At 35.9% G+C, this 23,354-nt stretch overlaps 1 protein-coding gene across 1 annotated transcript; it reads right to left on the bottom strand.

Annotated features, from left to right (window-relative positions):
* Positions 1–5,459: 5,459 nt before the first annotated feature.
* Positions 5,460–21,610, bottom strand: LOC109030986 (V-type proton ATPase catalytic subunit A). Its single transcript, XM_019042245.2, has 13 exons — positions 21,465–21,610; positions 19,631–19,730; positions 18,886–18,998; positions 17,749–17,976; positions 16,632–16,769; positions 15,834–15,985; positions 15,183–15,324; positions 14,175–14,304; positions 12,787–12,913; positions 11,675–11,923; positions 10,757–10,963; positions 10,094–10,283; positions 5,460–9,305 (listed from the first exon to the last, which is right to left on the bottom strand). Exons 2-13 carry the CDS (start codon positions 19,704–19,706, stop codon positions 9,213–9,215), a joined length of 1,845 nt encoding a protein of 614 aa, XP_018897790.1. The 5' UTR covers positions 19,707–19,730; positions 21,465–21,610; the 3' UTR covers positions 5,460–9,212.
* Positions 21,611–23,354: the final 1,744 nt, after the last annotated feature.

Here is a 23,354-nt window from a genome sequence, read left to right as displayed (position 1 = left end):
TTCATGAGCAATTTCCCAACTCAGAGATTTGCTCAGTCTTCCTTCAAAGTAGCATAGGAATTGGAGTTACCATTGAGACTGGAAGGAAGGAACAGATTCTATCCTCTAATAATCTCTCTCCCTTTGGAAAAATGGTACTTTATTCTATTAAAGCACTCTTTTCGCAGCTTGAATCCAGCAATCATAAAATCTGTCCACAAGCCAGAATTTAGTCTCCTCGGAAGCTTAATTGTCTTGAAATACCCCTTTGTCTTTAGTTATAATTTTTAGTATGTTCTCATACTGACTTCACCTCGTCAACCCTTCAATACGCTTGTAGTTTTTGTCGTAGTTAATGGTGATTCCTGACATATTCTGTGAATATTGATTTTAAATTTTTACTTAGATTAAGGTGTCTTATCACTCCCCACCAAGGTTTGTGTCACCTCAAGAACGAGAAATGGTTTTATTTTAGTCTATCGAGGTGTACCTGAAGGATAGAATCTTACGATGAGAACTATTCCATATCAGCTGCTGCCAAATTTCTCCTGTCAGTTCCATTTTTTTAAAGGACATAAACTAACAGAATAAAGTCTACATGATGCTGTAGAACAATGAACTGGGTGATAATAAAATTGCTTCGAGACATTTCTGCATCAAAATTTCATCCAAAGCACATGGAAAGAATTGTAAGTTCAAGTTCAACTCGAAAGTGTGAGTATAGCATTTAAATTAGAATTGGTAAATTCAAACTCCTCCTAAAGGGAATAAACCAAAATTCATGTCTCTATTCTTGTCTAATGGCCCATCATAAGAACCAGCAAAACTGCATTTTGCCCAATTTCTTTTCATGTTTTGTCTTGTGTTTTTTCTTTTTTTTATCTGAAAGCTACAGAACATTCTGCCGGGAAATTTTGCCAGAATATATTTTATTATCTTGGGGCAGGAAGTTTTAAGACATTATATCGCCTAATATTGGTCGAAAAAATTATCCTGATTCTGATCAAAGAAGGCCAATTATTTTCAGTATAAAATTATCAGAAAAACATTCACAAGTCAAAATGGCTTTGAATGGGCCTGACATAAAAAAAGAACAAAAGCAAAGGAACTTGAGCTAATGTGTGAGAAGTTTCTTTTGGCTCAACTCTATCCATTTTTAATCATCGAAAAAAATAATGTCGTAAATATTTGAACAGCTAAGTGACAGCTTTTCTCCTACCACTGAACTTCAATTAATCATTGCCCTTCACTTTTATTCCAAGAGATATTGTCGGTATTATTGGAATGTTTCCTTTCGAGGATACCATTGAATCTGTCAGAATCGAAAGCGCAATGATTTCTAAAACCAACCATGATTTCAGGAATGTTGCCATCTCGAGGTATTTACTCTAGCACATGCCTTGTGTAGAAAGGGCATACCATTAAATGGGTGAATTTTACTTGTCTCGTCTCCCCCTTTACTTCATGAATTTTACTTGTATTCTCGTTATTTCTCCCTACGTTTTGGTGGCTCTCTTCATTTGAGTTCATTCATCCATTCTGTTATTTCTATTCAACCTATATATATATCATGATGTAGTTGATCCTTATCTTCTGGCCAAAGTATCACAAGGGTCATTTGTGCTTAGTTACTATCTCGCCAAACTCCTCAAATTCATCCAATTTTTTATAGTAAAACTAACGAACAGAGTCACTTCACAATTCTTTTGTCATCAAGTTTAATCTCTGAAATTTTCATGGAAGTATGCATTAAATTTTTAAAGAAAAAATTATAACAGTATTGAAATGTTTGGGGACTTAGCGTCCAAGCATGAATGGTGCTTGTGATGTGCAGGCCGGAAGGTTATGAAAATCCATAAAATTAAGTCGACTGGTAATGTGTGATAAATTTCTTTCTCTTTTTACTCTATTAGTGTAATGAGAAGCCAATTTTCTTTTCCTAATTAGGGTTTTTCTGCAACATAAAACGAGTCGACTATATTTATTTATTTATTACGTTTTACGTTCTGAGTTACCTCAGAAGCTTACTTTTTCAGACGTTTTTTAATGTTCTAAATGGAATTACCTTTTTCCTTGGTTCGCTTTCATTTCAACACCCTTTGCTTAGGAGTGAAAATCCTCTGATCTAATTTTTCTTTTTATCTTTGACTCAGCCAGAAAGTTGTCCAGGGAGGCAACTGTTTTTATTCAAAGACCCTGTTTGCCCCCCTGCTCCTATTTGCTTTTTGCTCTTGAACAAGACTAACATTTCTTTCGCCATCTCCCATTAATTCGATTTTGATGTCATGAACATTTTTGCTTGTATTCGTATTTAGTAACTCTTCGATGGTAACTCAGGCCCTGTTCATTTTTTTACCCAAATCATTGATTTTCCATGTGGTTATGAACACTCCAGATGAAGTGTCAAGGTTTTAACTTTTATTTTTCCTGTACCTCTCCCCTATATTAATTTATCTCTTACTTCAACCCTGTTTACACAATCATTGATTTTAAGTTCTGTATTTTAAAGTCCAGGAATCAGTTCGTTTTTCTAGAGTTAAGACTGTCATTGTCTAACTCCTAGATACTCAACTGAACATTGGCTCAAAGTCTGTTTGATCCAGCTCAAGTAGAAAGTATCGACGTTGGTATCTTGGAGTCGATTTTATCATTGTTCATGGACTCTCTTTTAGTAAAATTATACCTTGTTTGTAAACTATTTATATGTTTAGCATATTACCTCCTGTTAAGTTGTAATGTTTAAATTATTTCATCTTTTTAGCAATGTGAAATTTGTAAAAAAATAATTTATTTTGGGAAAGTTTCTTACTTATTATTTTTCCCTGTGTCAAGCATACAAATAAAATTGTTCTTATTTGCAAAAAACCTGACTTCAATTTTTTCTCCCGGCTCAGCTCAGTGTTGGTTTTTTGAGTATGAAGGAGCCCTAAGATGCCCAAGACTTTTTTCATATGCAGTTCCGAGTCAGTTCAAAGTTGTCTGTATTTAAATACAGTGATTTTGATAGTTTTTCAAGTATTATCAATGATATTTGTATATTTTAGAAGAGGAGAAATACTTTTTTTGCGATTTTCATCTTTGAGGAAAAATAAGTTGTGGACGAAATGAACTGCAATAAAATGTGTCTGATTGCCGACGGACAGCTCTTACAGATTGCAACAAACTCATGCAGTTGTCTGAAACGATTGTCTCAAAATTGGCTGATGTGCAGTTTTTCAGTACATTGTTAGCACGTTAATTAGTGGCCACTTCTGCTTCTGCAAGTTGATGGTGAAATTGCAAAAATGTATGCTTCGGATGCAGTGTTGTAAAATACCCACTCCTATTTTGTTTTTTAAAAGGAGACTTGACCAACATCATGGCTTGAAATATTCATCGAATATTCTTCAAATTGAGAGGAAAAATTACTGATGTTATCAAGAAATGACGTTGAGTACTCTTCCATGGAGAAAATGAAGTATGATGGAAAATCTGCAACGCCACAAACTGAATTACACGTCTGCAGTTCCACCATCAACCTTTTAATTAGTGAAAGGAGAACCAATGGTATTGGAGACAAGTCTTTAAGACTTCATTCAGTGTATATTTATAATGAACAGTAAATAGATACTTAACAACTTTAAAATAAAACTCAATTTAGCATTTTTAAAATAATTTAGACTATCAAAAATACAGTTACAAACCAACTCTTATGATAGAGAAACATCTTAGTGATAAAAGGTTAGGGGGGAATAAATTTACATGATTGATGGAGGAAAGAGGCAGTATAGAAAAATCAAAACCGTGAAATCACTGATATACTGGTACTTCCATTATGAAATGACAAGTTCCGCAATATGTAATGTGATAATAGGTTTAATTGTTGGTATTCAAGAGCAAGTTGATTGGACAGCATTTAAATCATGAGCGTCGAAAAATATATCTCAATTTGCGTTGCTACATATTTTTTGTCACACTTCATTTCTTCAAAGCGAAACTTAGAATATCTCTTAGAATTTTTCTTCATTTCACGTTCAATATTCTATGAAAATTTCAAATAACAGAGAAGACACTGATTCGTTGCAGTTGTAAGACTTTTTTTTTTTTTTTTTTTTTTTTTTTTTTTTTTTTTTTTTTTTTTTTAAATTTTCACCATTGAATTGTTCCGGCAAAAAGCTGCAAAGATGATAAAATTATTAAAAATCTGAATTTTTTTTAAAAACCCTACATTGTGAGGTTTTCACGATCTTAAGATCGTGAAAACCTTCAAAAATCGGGATAAGAATCTCGAAAGCATAGCGAGAGTTTTTTCACTGTCAGAGTGTATACTACAGGAGTCCCTGAAATGACTATCGAAAATTGGGATTGCATTCTTTTTCATGCGAAATATTTCCAGCATTTTAATGTGAAACCACTGCTAAGCTGCTTCCTTTTTCTGAATAAAAGGTTACGATTCATTTTTGGTTTCAAAACAATTTTCTGATTAAAGGCGCGAAGCAAATTGACCAAAAAAAAAAGGAAAAAAGAGGAAAAAAACAAGATTTGTTTGGCATGGTAGCCTACCTCACCAATGCTGAAGAGTTGGGTGATTCGGCTTATTAAGCCTACACGTCTCCATCAATGCATGATAATTACTTATGGCTTCGAGCGTCTAAAATAACTTCAAGAAATTTGATTTTGACCGAAAATGAGCCTGAAAAGGTAAGGTGCTGAGGGAATCTTTGAAAAATTTGATACCTTAATTACGTGTATATTGTCAAGGTGATAACTGTACAGTTTTATTATGTTTACCCTAGGGCTAAATAAACAATTAAAATGTATCAACAGCTACTTGAAAACAAGGTTTAACGAAAATTAATCCTAAACTGATACAAAAATAACGAAAATCGCCTATTAACGATGGAACAAGAGGAATTCTATCAGATACAAAAATTCCGTAACCTTCATAAGTATCTCAAAACTATAATGAGGGAATAGATGGATAAATTCCTAGCAGAACTCGGACTTAGGTAGAAAAAACCTAATTTAAATCACTTAGATAAGAGTGCATATTTTTTCTAAATTGTTTACTTCTGCGCATTTAGTTTTTTTCCCTTCACTCTTGAAGGTCAAATTGCTCAGTGTTTCAAACTGACGAGAGAAGCTACTCTTATTTCAAAACATGAACAAATTTGAGTCATGAAAGACAACACTCAGAAAAAGTTGTTTGTTCGGAATGCTTCAAGCACCTAAGTTATACTATTCAGAGAATATTTATTTTCTCTGTGCGGTACAAAAGCTGTACTTAAAAATTGTCTAGTTTTATGATTCATCTAATCAAGTAATGCAGGTTATACTTTTGAAATCAACTTATTTGAAGCAGTTAAATTGTTCGATTTTCTGCTAGCTATAGCCAATTTATAAATTGGACACTTGTCTGAGAAACTGCATGATGCAGAATCACGATAAAAATTTGAATTAAGGATCAAGCGATGATATATTTTAAAAAAATTGATTCGCGATTCAACGAGCAATCAAGAAAATGTTTTATTTCCAATAAAAAGAAACCTCTGCTACAACAAATATCATGCGTCACATTTAAAAATCAGTGAGATGCTGAGGTTTATTAGACGATGCGGAGGGAAATGTCTGTTTTAAGACACAAGAAACATACGATTCTTCAATCTTCTCATAAAATTGTTGAAAAAGTTTGATGGAGCTAAAATTTCAACGGCACGGCTTAGCAAAAAGATCACAAGCTAATCGGGATATCACATTTACGCACCTCGATAATTTGCAAAACATGAGAAAACACCAAATAATACTAGCAACAAGACATTCCCTTTTCATAGAGCTCATTGTTAGCACTTTTTGCAAAGAGATACGGGTTGGAAACTTAGTGGCACCAAAATCATGAAACTATAACGGAGCACTACAGAGTGACATAAATTTAAAATACGTTCATTATACTATAATACAAGCATTATACAACACAAAAAAAGGGAGGAAAAAAAATTCTAAATAGTTACATGAAAATAATGAAAATTGGAATGCGTATGAATCATGTAAAACAAGATATAACAAGTAAAAGTAAGTTCAACCCATAAAGGATTACAATTTTCATCTTTAGTACGTGGCACTAAGGGCTAAAGGTGCCATATTTACAAACAAAAACTGACTCAAGTCAAAAAAACTTACGTCTTAGGACTTCTACATCGACTGGAAAGTAGGTTTTTCATTAGGAAGGTGTAACGTTCTCTAGCTGGACTTCGTTTGTTTAAAGATCTCAACTTTTGATCTACCTTCAAGTCCATTTCTCTGATCATAATTCGCATGCACTGTTTCTAGAAAGAAAACCTTCACTTTAACCTGATATATTCAACTTGAGGACTGATACATTCATCTACAAAATCAGAGTGTCAACAGACTCAGCAGGAAAATTTGTCTTGACTTTTCCGGATTGTGCCTGACCAAAATAATCAAAGACTTTTCACATTGAAAATTTTACACACATAGAACTAGAAATGAAAAATTGTCGAAGTTAATTCTGCTGCAAATGACAGACACATGTGAACCTTTCTTCTTCAGGTGTTCATCATTCAATCAACTAAAATTGCAAGTCTCCATTGAAAATCATTCGTCTGTGTATTCACTATTGAGAGTGTAACTCAAAGCAGTAAACCTTGAACCAGAAAAGACTCTGATTGCGTGGACAGCGCTGATGTCGTTCAACATAATAAGTTACCAGATTTTTCAAATTTTCAATCTTTTCCACAGGATTTCCTGAATTTTCCATAACCTGATGAAATCCCCTGACAGTTCCTGATTTTCATGACCTATACACACCCTGAAAATAGATGCTCTCACCCTCCCTAACACTTCAAAATACTGAAAGTAGACTTTAGGTACACATGTTTCCCGAGGCTAAGGAGTGTTTTTTCATGCAATTGTGGCAGATTTTGCGTGCTTTGATGATTTTGCTATACCAAAACTCCCTTTTCAGACTTATGAAGTTTATCAACTACAAAACAAGTAGCACTTCAACCGAGTCCTTCGAAACATTTCGTTCAATGATAAGGGAATAAACAACCATTACATTAACAGATAAATAATAATACTAGAAGTAACAATGCTGTTCCTTGAGTAACGTGAGTACAAAAATCCCAATACTCTCCTTGAATTCAAAACTGATGGAGATTTTGATGATGAAATTTTTGGGAAAACATTAAACGGGGTTATATTCAAGACTTCAGGAAAAATTAGAGAGATTAGGCTAGCGTACATTAGATCTTGTTCAAGCAGTGGACAACCTTGTGAGCTGGTTTGAAAGTTGGAAAAGTGCCTCGAAAAGAAAAAGGTAGATTTTTATATTCTTCTTTAAAATTCACACAGAATATACTGTTATTGGAAGAGCATTCCCTTACCAACATAGATGGAAAATATAGTTCCCATAAAATTCAAAAAAATGATGGATGTAAAAACTGAATATTAGGCCTTGAATGTTAGCAAAAAAACATTCTTGAATAAGGTTTTCCTTTCTTCTTCCATCAGCTGACTTTTGATCCCTATAGGAAAGGCACTTTAGTAATAGTTCCTGGTTGGTAACCATAATAAGTTTGATTATCAAAAGTTTCTATTTTCTGGCTTCTGGAAAATGCATCTTCAAAGGGCACGTTCAATGGAAATTTGAAAGTTCAAGACCAATCAGTTAAAACATTGGGATTTCTATACCCACGGTATATGAGAGTTTGAACAGCTCTAGCCAGTTGGCAAATGTTAGGTTAACTCGAAAAAAAAAAAATCCATTAAAAATGGGCGAAATGCAGATTTTCTTACAAAAATAAAACGTAAATCATAACAAATAAAACTAATCAAAATTATACTGATTTCATTGTGAGTGCAATGACAAGAATGAAGACAGATAATAGGACGATGAGAGTGAATTATAGTCGTAATTTTAATGATGGGATGGGATGAATAAAATGAATTTGATGGAAAAGATAAATCTGATTAAGAAAGGTTTTCAGCAAGTCTGATTGAGCCCTTCAATTGATCGAAGACCTTCTGCAAGTTACATTCTGCAGACACTCAAACGACACACTATCATGATACCATCATTTATCTACTATGCTATCATCGAAGCTTAAAAGGTCTTAAAAAACTGATGGTTGTTAGGGTTTACGATAGCAATGCCAGAAAGGAGGATTCAAATTACCGATGTTCTTTGTTCTATACATAAGTTCTTTCAGCTGTAGACATTGGAAAGAAATCTTGCTAGAAATACTGGGTCATAAAAATGTACAGTTTGCACGATATCGATTGCTGCACTTGAACATTAAGATTTCCTTCCAAAAGCTGGCTACATGATCGTACTGCATGTTAATCAATCACTCTTGAAATTTGCAGCAAAGGCAAGAACAAATGGACACTTATCCGAACGTGGAAGGGAAAATAGTGGTTAGTCTTGAAGAGCATGGAAAATTCACTTTTAACTGATACTTGACAAACAACACCACAGTGAGTGAAAGGAAAGAAAACAAATTTTCACTGATCAGCATGAAGAGAGTGATGATTTCTGTAGAACTTTGAGTTATGTTATTTGGCTCACTTAAAAGTTTAAGAGGCGCTTTAGAGTAACTAATAAAAATTGGAGAACATAATCTAACTGAGGGTGAGTTTTCATTATCTCAGTTTCCTCTGATTAAGTTCACGCTTCTTGGACGAATAAATGCTTACGAGTGTACACTCGCAATGATGCAAAAGATTACAACTACTCAACTGAGATAACAAGTTGCGAAATAAAATAAAAAATACTCCTTCCTTTTATTGGAGAATTAATGATGGCATTCGTATACATTTGAAATGATAGGCTCTTTTACTCAGAAAGTGAAATTCCTACGGCGGAAAACCATTGATTTATCTCAACTATTCGTCGGATACAGCTCCATTAACTAAAATTGCCCTTTAAGTTGAATCCAAACTCATGAGAGAAGAATAAAGCTTCAAATATTTTCATTTAACTTTGGTCCAGCCACTAGAGGTTGCACTAGAAGTGCAGCCTATGATACAAATGCCATTGCTGGATGTAAACTCTACTTGCTTTCACACTTCCTGCATGTCTCGTTAAAGCTTTGACAGAGAAGGGCTCCGGAATGGAAAAAAATGTTTCCTAAAGAATAAAAAAAAAGGGATTGGTAAAATATTGCGTTAAAATTACAAGAAAATAGATTTTAACAATAACAACAGTTTCTTGGAAACAATTAGCAATGTACAACTTAGTCCTCAAGGTTTCTGAACGCTTGCTGAATGTCCTCGTGTAGCTGGTCGAAGTCTGCTTTGATTTTCTGCTCTCCATCTTTTACGGGATCCTAGAGAGGGGGAAAAAAATTAGGGTTATTACTTGATCAGGTTTTGTCACTAGTTTTTGGCACTACTTAAATTTTTCAGAGATATCTACAGGAAAAGTTTGCGGTCTTACATACTGTTTAAATAGTAAATGATAAAACAAGAAAAAGATTCCGTTTTTATTTTTTATCAAAAGAAATGTTTCTTTGAGGTCTCAAAATGTCTACTGAAATGAGAATTTAAATTCAATCCCTCTACATTTCTTGACTATTCAATTGATTTTGCAAAATTATGAGTTGGGTGCATTGTATCGACTAAAATAAAAAGTAAGGATGATATGAGGGTTTTACGGATATCCCAGCAAATTGGGCTTGTCAATTACCTACCGTTATCCCTTTAAACCATGTGAAGTTTCAATTAAAACAGTCACCATGCGGCAAGTTTCTGTATTTTAGTGCTAAGGCTACTTGAAGAAGATTTGTAAGAGCGATTAAAAAAACAAGAAGTGATTGAAAATTTTTGAGCTGCAAAATCCTGCTGACCAGTGTCTGCAGGCATTTTACGGTCGGTGTGTTCATAAGAGCACAAAGAATTGTTGAGCTCTTGAATATCGCAAAAGTAAAACTGGACTTGTAAAAAAGGAGTATCAATAAGGGCTATTTTTCTGGTGTACTAGCTGAACCATGATTTATCAAATGTTTTAAGGATGCAAAATTGATCTGTTAAATCTTTAGTATCGTCCATGAATAAGTTCACAGAACTTGAAACTCCCAAAAAATCCACATAATTGAGGATGCATATTCACACTAACCTTGAATTTCATGGAAGACAGTTGATACAGAATGTTACCCATACTGTCTTTGATGACAGACCACGAGATTTTGTTCTCGCTCTGTGCAGTTGATTCGACAGCGTGCCGTGACATGTCATAGAAAGCGATCATATTTCTCAGCATACCGACAGTTTTGTAGAAAGGACAGAATCTGTCGTAGGGTGAGTAGCTGAACAAAAGAGAAACAATCAAAATTAATATTAAACAGTAATCTCTGTATACATTACCATGGGTGCCCGCAGGCAGGACGCAGGTTTTGAGGATGCTCGAAAAGAAAGAAAAAAAATGCAAGATTTGCTTCAGTTTTTGAAAAGAGAAGTAGTAAAACCCAAGTATTCCCAGAATCAAGATTAAAAAAAGGCAGTTTTAAGTTACGAAAAATTACAGCTTATGTAGTAAGTTATGTGACCCATGAGCCTCCATGATAGAGGCAGCAAAATTGCCAATTTATCAATTTATTTCAAAGACTTTACTAACCACTGTGATCACAATCTGCAAGCATTGCTAAGTTTTCCTGGAAGAAATATAGAATTCAGAATATACTCTCTCTTAGAATTTTATCATTTATAAAAACCATCGAAAAAATCCCACACTAAGCTAATGACTTATTGTTAGTGCAGAGAATCTAGAACGGCAGCTTACCTGTTCTGTTGGAGGAAATCATCCTTTAGAAGCTTGGCAACTTCTAAGGTAATTTTATCTGATTCCGCTAAAGATGCTTTACCAACTAGTTGTACGATTTCTGACAAGTCCTCTTCTTCCTGCAGGATCTCTTTGACTTTTGATCTCAAGGCAACGAATTCAGGGAAGTTTTTATCGTAGAAGTCATCCAAAGCTCTTGTGTATTTACTGAAAAATATCGCAGAAATGAAAATGTAGAGCAGACAGAGAAAGCAACGATTACGCTCTAGATAAAATATTCACCATGTTCACTTCCATCACACTGAGATATGTATTAACATTTTTTGATGAATAAATTCCAACTTGCTGCTAAAAAAAAACAAAAAAAAAAAACTTTAATCTACTTGAATTATATCGCACACTAAGCGTCACCATTACAGTCTCAGGGGTATGAAAATATGGCCTATATCTTGGCGCTTCAGCTCAGCTATTGCACATTGTTAACGCTTTGAACTATCAAGGGCGGGAAAAGGACACTGTTCGGTTAAGAAGCCTGCCAAATCTGTTATAGTGTGCAATTTGATTCTTGTTATTTCTCGTTTTCCTTGCTTGCTGGCAATTCAAATTTTTCGAAACCAAAGCTGAATGAAAACGTTAATATCTTAATTAGGAGTTAACAACAGTAATTCTCTTTGCATTTATCAGAATACTTAAATTTGTACTGTGTCAAGTGGTCCATTTAAATATGTATGCTGCTTCGTAAAGACTATTTCTAGGCTTTTACAGCATACTATTTGTCAAACGCAGTGAATTGAATGGCAAAGACCTGATAACCTCAAAGTCAGGCGCGTTTTGGCTTTTTTTCATTACAATACCCCACTCCAAACCGGAAAATCTTTCATGAAGATATTTTCAATTTGATGGTATTGAGATACTCACCTGTATGAGATAAGCCAGTTGATGGAGGGGAAATGTTTACGTTGGGCTAGTTTCTTGTCCAACCCCCAAAAGACTTGGACAATACCAAGAGTGGCAGATGTGACAGGGTCTGAGAAGTCTCCACCAGGAGGAGATACGGCACCGACAATACTCACAGAACCTTCACGGTCTGGGTTTCCTAGACATTTGACTCGACCCGCTCTTTCGTAGAATGAAGCAAGACGGGCACCCAGGTACGCAGGATAACCACTGTAAACGAAAAAAACCCAATTAATTAACATAAAATACTAAAGTCTTGGGACATAATTGAGACATGATGTTGAAGGAGGTTTATTGCCTCAAAAAAAAAGCTTCATGAAGAGATTTAGGTCTAAGGATCAAAGCTTGTGTAGCAGAATTTTAAATTAAAACGATACTTTTTGATTGTCAGCAGTTCAGCATATTAATACTACCATCTTGTTCAAGCTGATGTTTAGAAGCAGTGCGGTATTATTACTTCATAAGTTAAAATTGTAAATTCATTAACGCTTAGTATTCTTTCCAATCAGAAAAATGAGTTTTAAAATTTCCACCCATTTAATGAATTCCCACAAGTTAGAGAAGGGTCAACACTACGCAACATTTAAAAATAGTTAAAATTAGGCATAGAATTCAGAGAAAATTTGTATGACTTATGAATCTCAGAAGTACTAACTCTCGCACTTTTATCCATTTAAAGTAGTTTCAACCCTTGACTGGACTGTTGTTACATGAGGAATGTTGAAAAATGAAGGTTGCTCTAAGTTAGGTGGTTTGAATCTGCTTTTGATGGTTCTAGTAAGTAGTTGAAACTTTGAGCGAAGCTTGATACTATGTCTTTCAATCACATGATGTGACATGTCTTACAGTGCGCTTGCAAGTCTCTTCATTACATAATAGTCAACTTGGACTTGGAGGGGACTTGAGAGGGGGAAAAAAATTCTTGACAGTTTAAGTTACTTAGTGTAATGAAGAACTTTGTATACAAAGAATCCTGTGAGTTTTAATGTCAGCAAGAACTGATGGTGGAACAGAAATGTTTCTTAAATGTTAAAAAAAATTCAAAGCTACGGGGCGGTCAAAATAAGACATACCTGTCAGCAGGCATTTCAGCCAAACGACCCGAAATTTCTCTCAAGGCTTCAGCCCAACGAGAGGTAGAGTCAGCCATCATGGAAACGTTGTAGCCCATGTCTCGGAAGTACTCAGATAGTGTGATACCTTTACAAACAAACAAAATTCATAAATAATTTTGAGAAAGGGAAATTTTATGAAATTGCAACACTGGATCAGTGGCATAACATTTCTGCAGAGTATCTGACGCAAGACCACTCCATACAGGTCAGTCACTGCGCAGCTTTTTTGAAATCCACTCCCCCGCCCGGCCCTAACTTGCAGCACTTAATGCTACGTCACAATGGGTGCTCCCATATGAAATACATTGCAGGCACTCAATACTACGTCACTGCGCAGTAGAGTACCAATACTCGTCCTCGGAAATGACTGACCTGTGTGGATTGGTCTTGATCTGACAATTGTTCTGAAGGAGGAATTTCAAGAGAAAAACCCAAAAATGTATTAGAAGTTTAACAAGAAGCGCTCATGAGAGGAAAAGCTAATTAAAATCTGATCACCCAGAGGCCCGCAGTTGTAATGACACAGTTCAGTTGTGTCCTTGGCTGGGCTTCATCCAATCAGCAAATACAGACAGCCTCACCTGCGGTCCGATTATTGAGACTACGTTGGGCTGACAAGACAACAAACGACACTATCTTAACCATGAAATATATTGCATTTCGATGTCTAATCGGGCTACTTGCTTCAAACTTTCAATAATCGGCCAAGTGGCTACATCATAACAGACCGCCAAAAATATCGTTCCAAATAGATCCCGCTATAAGCAACTTCAAAATCAATTTCCTTCCTCATTTTAAGTGCAATACATTTTTAACCGTTAGTGGGAGCTGAACTCAGTCAGTGCTTTCAGAAAATTAATTAAAACAAATGGGCACTACTGACAACAGCTAGGACTGAGGTTCTGGATCTGAAGTTGGTGCTCAAATAATACAGCCTCATGGACTGATCACAAGTAGCAAAGATTCAAATTTTCGTGTGAGAGAAATCTTGTTTTTCAACTGGTTAGTTTTCTTATCAAGAGTGAAAATATTAAGATTTAATGGATGCGACTGTTTAGGGTAGTAACAAAATTTGAAGAACTAGAATAATGCGGAAATTACCATTACTCCGAGTAAGTCGAGCACATTTTCAGTTTGATATGAGTATTGGTTTGGAGGAAACTGTCACTTCAGTCACCTTTAATTAGAGTGCATTAAATATAGTACTGCAGCAAAGCTGCGAAGTAGCAGGATAATTTATACAAAATCAGAGAGAAAAATAGGCAAGTTTACTTCCAAGGTCTCATGGCACCACAGAAAAATATCCAAAACATAGCGGTAGAGTTGGTCTCAAGACTTAGACTTACCTGTGTAGATGGAGGCTTCTCGAGCAGCGACAGGCATGTTGGAGGTGTTGGCTACCAGTGCTGTACGTTTCATGATAGATTCAGTGACCCCATCAATTTCAACTGTGAGTTCAGGGAAATCTCTCAATACCTAGAAAATAGATATGACAGATAAGATACGACCAGCGAATTTTTGTATTTATGTAGAGCCTCAACAAAGCATACTCAAAGGGTAGGGTAAGTAAGTTCACTTTTCTAGAAATGTTCATTGAGAGTCTGCTGAGATGCTTTTACCCACTGATATGTGATATTGTAGAAAATATAGGCAACGTTTCACATGTTACATAAAAAATTCAAACTTTCCTTATTTATTACTTTATCTATACATCATTTCGTGGAGTCATCCCCCTCCTTCTTTGATGGTGGTAGCGTGACTGACAAAATACAACTGGTGAACTGATAGCGCAGTCCTACTATCACCACTGAAGGCCCTCCTCCTAAAATAATATACCGATAAAGAAATAAGTAAAGGAAGCTGGGGTTTTTAAGTTTAGCGCTTCTCAATTAATTTAATTAGTGCTTCCTTGCTTTATCGCCTCCTTTAACGATTATTGCAACTTTTTACTCTTATCTGCCATCATCCATTTTCATCAAATTATTGGGGCTATGGCTAGCGGTAGACCATTACGTGTTTCATCAATCTTAACATGGGAAACTTAGGAACCATCTTTTCATTTATTCATACATATTTTTCTCGTTTTTCTCATTTGTATTCATACATTAATATGATTATACAAGCTTCCATCATATTTGAAGTCATTTTATGCTTGGCCATGTTGCCTCATCTGCCTTCAGCTGAGAGGGGTAGAGGAGTAGCATTCTACACTTTCATAACCTCGATATGTTAATAGTTTGCTACATATTACGAGAAAATTTATTTTCCTGATGCAGCTAAGACAATATTTTAAATAATCTTGTCTGCAAGTTCAAGCAACATGAAAAAGAAAGATGAGCAAAAATCAAGCTTACCTCAGACATTTCATTACCACGCTCTCCGCAACCTACGTAAACGATGACATCTGAATTGGAATATTTGGATAAAGATTGCGAGATGACAGTTTTACCACAACCAAAAGCACCAGGAATAGCAGTGGTACCTCCAAGAACACAACTGTAAACAAAAAAAAAATTCTAATAGGAAGCGATGGAAAAAAGAGGGGATTGCCTGTTTTTAGGTGGAGCAATAATGTGGAAAATATCAAAGTGGTATCGACCCGCTGAAGAGACAAAAGCGGTTATACTGACTGGTTTTTTCCAAGGCTGTTTTCATCCTGCTGTTGTGTAGTGAGAGCAGTATCTGTAATTCTACTACAAAACCAATCATGAAGTGCACAAAGTGAACACAACCAGGAGTTGGCATCGACATTATAACTTTTTCCAGTGATAAAAGTTTACAGCCGCAACACTTTAACATTCTTCTTTGTAATTGTATACCCTAATGAAAAGACGTTTCAAAGCTAGTATGCAAAAATACACAAGTAAGGAACATGATAAAACTAAGAAAACCATTTTTGCTGTTTGTTGATCAATTTGTGCATTTTGAATCCGTCAAATCTCTACGAAAGGCAGTTAAAAAATGGTCGAAGAATGTCCCAGAGAAGGAAAAAAATTGTCACTTACGGAAATAGTGAGTCCAAAACTCGCTGGCCAGTAAGAAGGGGGTGGTTGGCAGGTAACTTTTCAGTGACAGGGCGCGGCTGTCTGACGGGCCAAATTTGGAGCATAGTGTACTTTGACTGCTCACCATCAAATTCAGTTTCAAGCACGATATCCTGAAAGTGATTAAAAATGGTAGATATGATAAGCTGTTATAGCTCAGATCTGTTGGAAGTCACAATGCAGGGAAAGTAGATACCTCAAAAGGATAATCAACAGGGTTGCCACAAAATTTAGAAAATGAAACTCCCTGATTTGTAACACATTTGAGTGAAATTGTCTGACAATTGAAGATACGCCATATGGTGAAAGAGACACAATCTGAAACAGTTTCCAGGCAAAATTTGTTCTTCTAAACGTCAAATCTAAAATAGAAAGCTGATAGAGGTATATTAACAATTATTTCCTGACTTTTTTGACATTTTCCCTAAAATTTCCAGGTTTTCCTCGACTTTTTAAAATTCCCCGAGTGACATTTCCTGCTTTTCCTTGACTGTGGCAACCCTGATCAAGGAGCCCATTTTTCTCAATATTAGAATAGATTATCGCAATTTTTCCAACTATGACTTTAGTGTGTAACTACCCAGTTACCTTTAACAATACAGCAATGAACATGTTCACAGATTTGACATTTCTTAGCATCCAAAATTTTACGATCAAAGATACCTACAGACTGCACAGTCTGGTTTTATCAGAGAGAGTTTTTTTGAGCACAAAAACGGCCATTACAAAATCAATTTTGTAACTTGAGAAGATACTTACGTCTACTTTGTAGTTTCCAGGGGGTGCAATGTACGTGACAGTACCTTTGGCTTTAGGTGGGAGCATCAATTTATGCTTCACCAGAGTATTTTCAAATACAATACCGTACAAGTCTCCACCAGTGATGTGACTTCCGATCTGAAAAAGAAATGGGAAGAATGAGATTATCAGAGGTAAAAAAACAACCGTTCACTAAACCCAACTTTCAATTGGAATGACTTGACCTTTCTAGTGGGGTCAAGCATACTTTTATTGTTGAACTTCTTGATATTCTAGGACTAACTCGATGCTTTTCCACAGGATTATATTTAATAAACAAGGGTACTTGCACACACCAAAAAAAAGAGGGGAAAAAAAATGACTGTAGTTTGTCTTAGATCATGCAAAATCAGATGTGTTCAAAAGGGTGTGTTCCTCCGTGGAGTCTAATTTTTCTGAAGAAGAATCTAGGTAATCTAGGAAGTAAAGCTGCCTTTGCATTGTACTGCTAAAACGCACAGATGTATTTTGGAGAGGCAATAATTTTACTTCTCTCACATTTCATGTTGAAAATTGAATCAAAACGTTTGGCATTATCTGAACATTGGTTAGTTTTGTCCACTATCCAACAATTGAAATGACATTGTGCCAACCAGTTGTGTTGGTAGGTTTTCGGAACAATCACTTTGGAAATACCCTAATTATCTGAACATTGGTTAGTTTTGTCCACTATCCAACAATTGAAATGACATTGTGCCAACCAGTTGTGTTGGTAGGTTTTCGGAACAATCACTTTGGAAATACCCTAATTCTCTGATGCCTTTCTGATAAACTAGTTTTTGTACACTTTGGTATAGACTATCTGACTCACGTGGCTTCTTATACAATGCAATTCAAGCATGAATCAAACGAATGACCCATTTTTCGACTGGTTGACTGCAATTGGACAGGAGAAGAGCAGACAAGTATCCTCATAAACTTTAAGTTCCCTATTGTTACAGAGTTACTCAACAATGTTGTAGGTACTTGAACGCATTATTTTGTAAAACATTCAATTGCAATATTAGCTCGGAGTCAAATTTCTCAGCTGGTTGTATTAATTGACTGATGCATATTCTTCATGAAAACTAGGACTTACTTTGATATTCAGGGGGTTGAATTCCCATGCATGCGATTTGCTTAAAGCTGGAATGTTTACACCTTTTGGAATATAGATACTCTGGTTTATTTCATTGATGTCCTTCAAAGGTCGCTGGATACCATCAAAAATACTTCCGAGAATACCAGGACCCAGTTCAACAGAGAGCGGTTTGCCAGTACGCAGGACAGGGTCTCCAACTGTTACACCAGAGGTTTCCTCGTACACCTAAGAGTTAAAAAAAAAATTGATTCAGTGCCAAAAGGACGCAATACAAATTAGAAAACGAATTACTTATGTCAGCTCAGTTTTGTCAGAGGTCTGCCAAAAAACCGACAGATGAGATGTATTGATACATTGCTTGAAAGACTCAGATGCAAATTTACACTGCTTGGCAGATTTCAAAGTCATACTGGAACACATTAGGCTTAGAGAGTATTGAGCAGAAGTTCTAGGCTACACCTCATCAACATTTCTGATTAAGATAATGAGGGCTTCACAACAACTGGCATGGATGGAAAAAAAAACAAATCAACACAAATGCTTGGAGCATTTCAACTTAACCTAATATGTTTCCTTGTAAACCAGAATCATAATCTTCACAAAAAATTGTATCTCAATGACATAAAACAACCATTTTCGGAAGTAATAAATTATTTCAAAGGTGAAAAAAGACTTGAAATGTTCACATGGGTTGGCAAAGACTGTGACTGAAATCTTTATGTAGATGCAGCCTAATTAAAATTGAGACTAGGTAGGATAAATTGCTAAACGCAATTTCAAAAAGATCCGCTTCGACACCGCGTAAAGCATTAACACCTTTCCTGACAAGTTAACCATAATGAACATTTTTGAATGATTTTTCCATACATCAAATGGTAGTCGCAAGCGTTCTTTATGACGGCTTGTTTTCATCATACTGCAATGCAATAAGAACTCTACCTGCAGGTCAAGAATGAAACTAATGTCTTGTACGTATCACGGATGCAAACAGCAGCTATGGCTAGCAGTACAACATTCCATCCTAAAGCTGTCATATTTCATAATATTTGGTGAAATTTCTCCACTAAGTGGAAACATGTCCATAAAAAAGTTCGACAAATGAAATTATCTATCAGTGCATGAAGTAAGTTATACCTGGATGGTGGCCATGTCTCCTTCAAGACGAATGATCTCACCGACCAGCTCGAAATAGCCGACACGAACAAGCTCGTACATAGCAGATCCAGACATTTTTTCTGCCGTGACGACTGAAAGAAGACAAAACATATCATTAAACCTTGATAACACAGCCGACTAACCAGAGACTTCATTCATGTAATTTTAAATTTTTTATAGATAATTATTCCTTACAACTGGCCGAACTTGTATTACTGAATATTCTAGAAAATCCTTTTCCCTCACTAAGAGAGAATTAAAAAAAAGTGCCTATACCTACAGGAAGAACTAAATCGATCACCTGCATAAGAAACATCTATGCTTGAGCCACTAGGGCAACAAGCTTCTGAGTCTCCTAGCATTTTGTTTGTTACTTGCGAATATATTAAGGACTAGAAAACCAACAATAAAAAGGGACACAGGTGAGAAAAAGTCCTTTTTGACCTGATTCAAAATCAATTTATTGAATATTTTCTCAACTTATGATTGTACAGATGCATTCCAATGGTAAAACTATGAAAAAGCATGTCTTGGTTTGCAATTGCGCTATTTTTCTGACACACATACTTTTCAGAGGTGAAACTATTCAATGTTATGGCATGAAATTCTTTACGATTTTTTTACCGTTCAAGAATTTTCTTTGAAAACATTGTGCAAAAATGCTGAGGGAAATTCTCATAAAAGGAAAGAAGAGCAAAGAGAAAACTAAGAGGGAGAAACTTACCAGGTCCAGAAACTGCAAAAACGTAGCCGAATTTGCTCTCTCGTTCTTCATCGCGGATTTTTGCTAAATTTGACATTTTGACTAATTGATATAAAGTATTCTGAAAAATAGAAAATTAAAAATTGATGAGTGCGACTGTTGAATCAACTCCTCCAGCTTTGTAAGAAGCATCTGCTTCACCAACATTTGAGGTTCATCTGCAAGCATTCGTAGAAGTTAATAAATTATTGAAACCTTCGAGGGATAACTTCCAGTGGCGTGGCGTACTTTGCGATTTATCGATTGATACGCCGCTCAAACCTATGAAAAAAGATTGATTATTAGGGTGTTGGCAGCGAACACCTTAGTAATCGATTCTTTACCATAGCTTCAAATGACGAGATATCGATAATCGATCGTTCACGCCACGCTACTGGTAACTTCTCATGGGCAGTTCATGATGACTAAAGATAAATATAAGAGGAATGGTCTGAGTGTTACTTTGCGTTAAGTATGCATAAGCATGTGACTCAGTTGCATGACCTTTTCATTTCTAAGAAACAACAGAAACTGCAGCTAGTTTGCTGCCCTCCTAAATATTGCTGCCTTCTAAAAGGGTCTTATTTTCCAAAGATCTCTGTTATCCCTTCTTTCACAGACAACACAATCAGTAGGGCAGAATGACACGCAACTAATTTGGTTCTGTTCCGATATTTTATCAGTAACATTTTCGAAAGATATCTTCAGGGAGAAATCTGGGTTATTTTTCCTATTTCTGTTTCATTATAGTGATAGCAAAAATAACGATACTTGTGCTGCACTGATACAAAGTTTAGAGTAAGTTGTGAAAAACTTGATTTAATTCTGTTGAAACACGGACTGAAATCGACCTATGTCACATGATTTCTACACTAATTTTCAAATGGTGCGATGGGCTAAGTTTCAAGCTGGGTGGGTCTCAAAATGTTTACAAATCGTACTGAGAATTGTTAGTTAGAGAATGAGATGATTCCTGCCATCCACACCAGAAACAAAATCTTAAGGAAAGTGTATAAGCTCTGACACTCTTAGATCAAAATAAGAGGGACAGTCCTCATGGAACTAGAGAGATGCCCGTCAAATGCCAAACAATTGACGTCCAATGGCCTAATTACTTAATGTATGAATGTTCGGTAAATGAAATAATCGAGAGTAGAGAAGGACTGGACGCTTAACGACAAGATTGATGACTGTGAAGGAGTACAAATAACTATAGATGATTCGTGCAAGTTGGGGAAAATGACATAGGATTACTGATAGTAGATAGGCAGTGGCTTTGGCAAACCGGAGCATTCAAAACATGGAAAATGTGGCTCATTTTTAGGACGCAGTGGTGCGATGGATGATTGATGTAGCTTGAGCAATATGATAGGTAAGTGATCATAATCCTCATCGCTGCGAATCGCAATTAGAAGGATTCATTATAGAGATTGAAGAGAGACAGCCTGCATTTTGTTAACAGGTTAAGTTACACCCATTGAATAGACGGAGATCTGATGGAGGTTTCCAACAGGAAGTATGTATAATTTTTGATAGAATTAAAGATATAGAACAATATTTTCAATTCTTCTAGAATGAAAGTAGAAAAGTGGGGTCGAAAAAGAGCTAAGTGATATTTAGAGTGGGTTCAAATCGCTGGTTGTTCATGACTGACTTCCACCCATGAAAAACCACTTGAGAAGGAACTTTGCTGTTTTCGCGATAGGATCAATGTTTGAAAACGAAGTAATAGATTGAAAATAATGTGTCAAGGTTTCCCGAGGGAACAAAAAATCTCTTAAAATATAAAATTTTAAAAAAGAAATTGACAACTTACCAGAGCCAAAACAGCACCTCACCCAACTTTCAGCTGATATCACAAGGATGGTCAGCTGACATGCGTTAAATTGCGTTAGTCAAAACCTCAACCCTACTCATAGAGGTAAATGTCACTTTCAGTGTTTAAGAGTGGTATCAAGTATTACTGATCCTTTAGATATACTTTCTAACACATTTTGACGGCATGAAATTGATAAAAGACAGATACTAGTCGTCTAACATTTTTTATTCAGGACGTAAAGAGCATATGATTTTGGGAGGTGTTTTGACTACCACTCCATTCCCATTATCAAATCCGCCAGCGTGAATACATGCTGAAGCCCATGCCACACCAGTGATAGCATCTAATCCATTCCTTACTTTTTCTGATCGTTCGTTGATAAAGATCTAATTCAGTTCTTGAAATTTCATGTGCAAATATAGCTATTCCCTCTCGAACAATTCAATGTCATCCTTTACATGTAATGATATTTGTATCGCGCTTCTGCAGTAGTGATAAGAGCGGCGTTTGGGCGTGGGTACCGTGGGCCGTGACACGGTCTGTGGAAGAAGGGGGGAGGGGGGGATGTGAACATCATTAATTCGTCCCTATTTCGGCGTATTTTCTTTAATGTCAGCATCCTCAGGGTGCTCCAACGAATTGCGTAGTGTGACTTTAAAATTATTGTACCTTTTCTCAAAATTTGCTCTGCCTATTACCTGATCTCATCACTAAAGCCACTTCCTCTCTCTTTATAAATGGCGGGACATCAACTTTCTATTTTAGACCTTCTAAAAAAAATCTTCAATTTTACTTTGATGTCCGTCGCTCAATTAAAAAAATGAATTGACTATCTAAGGGAGGGGAAGAGAATTGATCTTGATTCCTATAGAAAACTATTATTGACGAAACTACTGATGTGAGCGACCTAGGAACTAGAGGGGACTTCAATGCTTGAAGACAAGATTTTTAGGATTGCAATATTTTTTTTTTTCTTCATAAAAAAATTGATATTTGAAGTTCCGACAGAAGACAATGTCTTAATATCCTCGAGAGTAACTTGTGAGGAGATCACTTTATCTTTATGCAAAAGAGTTGGGGGGTAAAATTAAATTTTGGTAGGACAATTTTTATCTTTCATGGTAGATTACGTACCTACCTTACCTTCGAATGACATTGCATTTAAACATGTTTATGTAGACCAAAATGTTAATGCAGGGTTCCCATAAACAATGGTGCCAATGCTCAATTTTTAGTTTCTTTGCCTGAGAAGCAAACATGAAAAAGTATGTACTGAAGAACTTCACGTAATATAGGAACATCATAAGTAAGATACTTGGAAGTAATTTTTTGGCATGGATCCAGAAAAAAAGGGAGCTCCATAGATATTTCTACATGCTTCCTCTCTTTCAGACCTACCAAGTTGTTTAAAAGAATGATTAATTGAGAAGGTTTTGGATGTCAGTGTAGCGTCATTCCGCCATTCCTCCTGACATCTATTAAGCTGAGCAGTTTGTCAAATTTTTGCAAATTTTGATAAAAGACATGTTTGCAGAGTTTTGAGATCTTGGGTTAACGACGGATGTTAGCACTTTCAGCTAATAGTGAGAGCTCAAAGGTAGGGGGTAGGTATTCTTTGACTTGGATGGCTCTCAATAGTCAGCAGTGGGAATAAACAAAGCGAAAATATGGAAGGTGACAGCCAGCGAAGGAATGGATATTTTTACATCATGACAAACAAATGCGGATCTGATGAGAACTGTGACGAAGATAAGACATGATGGCATTCGTCAGTGTCTGGTTCTTGATGCAGCCTCATTTTTAATGGCTGATAGACCCGTGTGTATTCCTACATCACAACTAGTTCTGAAAATGATTGCCTTGCCTCCACCTTCTGCTTTCTCTGCG

This window comes from Bemisia tabaci, chromosome 3 (assembly GCF_918797505.1).
Source record: "Bemisia tabaci chromosome 3, PGI_BMITA_v3".
Classification (NCBI taxonomy): domain Eukaryota; kingdom Metazoa; phylum Arthropoda; class Insecta; order Hemiptera; family Aleyrodidae; genus Bemisia; species Bemisia tabaci.
Note: the sequence above shows the minus strand (reverse complement) of the source record. Positions and strands in the feature narration are given on the sequence as shown.

Coding starts and splice junctions, on each gene's coding strand:
- LOC109030986 (XM_019042245.2), bottom strand. CDS start 19,706: ATGTCAAATTTAGCAAAAATCCGCGATGAAGAACGAGAGAGCAAATTC. Junction 15,325..15,833: donor GTTTTGGACTCACTATTTCC/GTAAGTGACAAT, acceptor TTTTGTTTACAG/TTGTGTTCTTGGAGGTACCA. Junction 14,305..15,182: donor GTGGTAATGAAATGTCTGAG/GTAAGCTTGATT, acceptor TCTATTTTCTAG/GTATTGAGAGATTTCCCTGA.